This window comes from Primulina eburnea, unplaced genomic scaffold, assembly GCF_022965805.1.
Source record: "Primulina eburnea isolate SZY01 unplaced genomic scaffold, ASM2296580v1 ctg1194, whole genome shotgun sequence".
Classification (NCBI taxonomy): Eukaryota; Viridiplantae; Streptophyta; class Magnoliopsida; order Lamiales; family Gesneriaceae; genus Primulina; species Primulina eburnea.
In genome coordinates this window covers 720-5,342 of record NW_027330731.1, presented here as the reverse complement: position 1 = coordinate 5,342, position 4,623 = coordinate 720, and the positions used below count along the sequence as shown (strand labels likewise).

General features: G+C 37.4%; 1 protein-coding gene across 1 annotated transcript; it reads left to right on the top strand.

The window, feature by feature from the left end:
* Window positions 1-2,558: 2,558 nt before the first annotated feature.
* LOC140820545 (uncharacterized) lies at window positions 2,559-3,601 on the top strand. The gene is made up of 3 exons (XM_073180841.1): window positions 2,559-2,870; window positions 2,957-3,226; window positions 3,304-3,601. Exons 1-3 carry the CDS (start codon window positions 2,802-2,804, stop codon window positions 3,421-3,423), a joined length of 459 nt encoding a protein of 152 aa, XP_073036942.1. The 5' UTR covers window positions 2,559-2,801; the 3' UTR covers window positions 3,424-3,601.
* The last annotated feature ends 1,022 nt before the right edge of the window (window positions 3,602-4,623 follow it).

Here is a 4,623-nt window from a genome sequence, read left to right as displayed (position 1 = left end):
ATCTACCTTGACCATTCAGTCTTCCCTTCTGGACCGTATTCGCAGTGGTCAGTCATCAGATGAGCAGTTGGCCAAGTGGAAGCAGAGAGATGAGGCCAAGGGCAGTGTCTTGTATTCAGTCAGTGATGGTATTGTGAGATACCAAGACAGGATATGGGTTCCTAGCAGTGATTCTATCCGAGCAGATATTCTATCAGAAGCCCACATGTCCCCGTACTCCATTCATCCACGGAGTACGAAGATGTACAAAGATCTGCAACTTTTGTATTGGTGGCCTGGGATGAAGAAAGACATCAGACGATTTGTATCCGAGTGCCTGACTTGTCAGTTAGTGAAGGCCGAGCATTCATAGACCAGCAGGTTGCTCAAGCCTCTCCCTATTCCTGAGTGGAAGTGGGAGAATGTTACCATGGACTTTGTGACGATTGCCGAGGTCAGCCAGAGGATCGAATGCCATCTGGGTGATTGTTGATCGTCTTACCAAATCAACGCATTTCTTGCCTATTAAGACGACTTTCACCATGATTCAGTATGCAAAGTTGTACATCCGGGAGATAGTCCGACTCCATGGTATTCCAGTTTCTATCGTGTCTGACAGAGATCCCAGATTCACTTCCTCGTTTTGGAAGAGTTTGCATTCGACTATGGGTACGAAGTTGCTGTTTAGCACAGCTTTCCATCCACAGACAGATGGGCAGTTAGAGCGAGTCATTCAGATTTTGGAGGACCTTCTCCGTGCTTGCGTCATTGATTTCTCTGGGAGTTGAGAGTCGAACTTACCATTGGTTGAGTTCACCTATAACAACAGCTTCCAGTCTTCTATTGGTATGGCTCCGTACGAAGCACCGTATGGCCGCAAGTGCAGATCTCCTGTTCATTGGGATGAAGTAGGAGAGAGAGCAGAGTTAGGTCCAGAGATTATTCAGTAGGCTGCAGATGTAGTAGTCAAGATCCGTGATAGGATGAGGACTGCTCAGAGTCGACAGAAGAGTTATGCCGATCAGCGGAGGAGAGACTTAGAGTTTGCAGTGGGAGACCATGTTTTTGTGAAGGTGGCACCTATGAAGGGTGTCATGAGATTTGGGAAGAAAGGGAAGCTCAGTCCGAGATTTATTGGACCGTTGAGATCCTCGACAGAGTTGGAACGCTAGCTTACCGTGTGCTCTTCCACCGAATCTGGCCGGAGTACACAATGTGTTCCACGTCTCGATGCTGAGGAAGTATATGGCGAACCCTTCGGTGAGAACTTTCATTTTGTTCATTTTCAACTGCATAATATTTCCCACGGGCAATTATATCACTCTTGGATTTATATTTCCTTATCTCGATGATCTTACGAATTTTTTTGAATATGCTTGGGGAGATGCTGCCTTCCGATTTTTATATCAAGAAATATGTCAGATCGGGAAAAAACTTTATGTCGATGGATGAACGGTTGGATTGATGATTAATATTCAGCTTTACTAATTATGATCTTAGTATTTGTCATTAAATTTTATTTTATTTTTTTGTTTTAGGCTTGGTTATATGAGACAGTCCCAGTGTTAGGAGTAAGGCGTGGTTAAATGTTTACCCTCGGTTGTTTTGTTGGGGGAAGAGCAAGATCCCATTAAATGCAGCTGGCACTAAAACATTGTTGAAACGCATAGATTCAACCCAGGTACTTATAATTATTTTAGTTTATTAATCTAGTTGTGCAAAATTAATGTTTAGTTGATTGACAGTTGTATTTATTTTTATTGTGAATAGGTTCTGTCGATACATCCATTTTGTGAGGATAAGAAGTTGTTAGTGGACATGAATCTTGGTTTAAAGCAAGAAACGAATAGATCTGAAGTAATACGTTTTGAGAAAGTTGTGATGAAACAAATGAATGAGTTAAAGATATTGAGAAAGAGATGTGCTAAGTTAGAGGGTGAAAAGTTTCGACGTAGAACGAATGGAAAAGGTCTGTGGCGGATAAGCGTGAAAATGTTGTTGAGTGTGAGGAAAAAGTTGATAAAACAGAAGAAAAGATGACTTTTGAGTCACCACATGATGCAAGAGTTAACTTTGGTGATTTTGTTGACGTAGTGGTAAATGCACTTGTTTCTGATTTGGATAAAGAAAACAAAGAGTTAGATGAATCCCATTCTTTGAATGCTTGTGTTGATGAGAGAGCATTGGTGGTAGTTTTGTTGCTACTTCTGAAGTGGAGAAGAAAAGGTTTCTGAATCTTCAATTGCGAATCATGTGAGGGCTAGGGATGATCGTGTAAAGAAAAGAAAAGGTTCCATGTTTGTGACTCCACCTAGCTCAACACCAAGACGTCAGAGGAAGGTGAAAAAACAGGTAAATGAAGTGTCAATTATTTCCAAATCGATTGTATTAAGTTTAATTTAGTTTTTATGTTTTTCAGTACTATTATTGTTATTGATGTTTGGATTTTCTGTTATATTGCTGAATATATCGCCGCTTTTGGACAGGAAGTTGTAGATGTTGAGAAGAAAGGTAATACTCCTGGCAAGGTAGCCATGGACGAGTTTCAAGGTAGATTAGATTTCTGTGGACATGAAGAAGCTGCTGATGAAGAGAGAAAATTGATGACAAACTTTCTTGCTAGAAAAGAGTTGGAGTACGTTGATCTTCCATATGTTTCTTCTTCTTATTTCGGTAATAATGTGTCCCAATTTTTTTAATGAAATTGAATTTTCTATTTTGTAGTGTTGTCGTTTGGCAAGATATGGTTATGAGTTTAAGTGGACCGATATCATGTCATTTTTTTTGGTGATCTTGTTGAGTCTGAGATAATTAATGTTCACATGAGAATTATGCAAAATCAAAGTTTGCAGCATGGATTTGAGATTTATTGCATGGACACAATGGTGCAGGTTCGTAGCAGCCTGAGTTTTGTGTTATTTTTTGTTTTCGTTTACTATCTTAAGATAAATGAGTATATGTGTTCTTGAATGTGTAGAAAGAAGTCCTTACAAAATTGGAACAATATGGGAAAAGATCGATGGTACATCGGAATGATTATGGTGGTTTTCTTTCACTGATGACATCTTTCACGATGGCTAGACTACAAGAACTGACTGGAGAATTATTTAGAAGATGCAGATACATCATTTTCCCTATGAATGACAGGTGGCATTGGTTTTTGTTGGTTTACAAAAGAGATGAAGGGATATTTAAACTGTGGAACTCCATGCATGATCCATTCTCAGTTGGGAAAGCCAAAGTTTATGTAAGTTTACTTTGAAATGTTCAAAGTTTATGTAAATACAAATTAATATTAAATTTTGAAAGTATTGTTTGTTGCAGACAAAGTTTTTGGCTGGTTCCATACGTCACTTATCGGGATTCGACCTTGTAAGTGATCCATTGTTAAGAGAACCTTGTTGTCAACAAGGTGCAACCCTCGATTGTGGTGTCTATGCATGAATGTGGTTGGAGTGTCTAGCCAGTGACACAGATGAGATGTGAAGCTATGCACATGATGTGAAGATGGACACTTATCGAGCACGTTTGGCAGCCACAATATTATCTGATGAAAATGGATTGTTGAAAAACAAGTTTGAGCAATTAATTACTCCTCACTATTCTGATGGTTAAGAAGTTACAGTAGTAGTGAAGTTGAACAATTGAAGTCTATGTTTAATTGTTGTTTTAAATTATGTAATGAAGACACACAATTGATTATTATCGTGGTATTTGAAATGGTACATATCAATTTAGAAGAGAAAATTGAGTACAAAACTTGTTTTATTGGGTATATATGCGTAACGTTGAGTACAAATGTTAAATAATCGAGTGTATCTAACTAATCTAATATTTAGTCATACATTAGTAAACACACAATAGTATTTAACTACTGGAGGACAGTGTACACATGAATCGAGTACAATGACATGTCAATCCAGCACAATGTAGAGTAGTTCATCTATTCATGCTAAGATCACCAAATCATTATCCGATGAAGTGCTTGTATTTTCTCAACTTCAAAGTACATAAAATGGCCAAGTGAGTATATAAGTTACATAATCCAGCATGAATAGATACCCGACATAAAATGCCCGATTGAGTACTCGATTAATATACATGCCAAGAAGATGTGTGATTAGGTATAAATGTTTTAAAAATCATGTATACATGTTCGCAAATCGAGTACTCCAATTGAAGATATCGAGTACTCTAATTGAAGATGTATAGAATTCATCAATTTGACATATAACATGAATTCTAGTACTTGATTGATGTACATGTATACCTGATATAACACATATATACCCGATTTATTGTGTAATGTTCCGAATAACATATGACATGAATTTTAGTACTCGATTAATATACATGCTCAGAAGATGTGTGATTGAGTATATATATTAAATAATAGAGCACAATTCAGACGAAATCAGGTATAAATGTTTTAAAATCAGGTATACATGTCACAAATCGAGTAGTCAAATTGAATATGCGTAGAATTCATGAAATTCTCATATAACATGAATTCTAGTACTCGATTGATGTACATGTATACCTGATATAAACACATGTATACCCGATTTATTGTGTAATGTTCCGAATAACTTTTAGTACTCGATTAATATACATGCCCAGAAGATGTGTGATTGAGTATATATA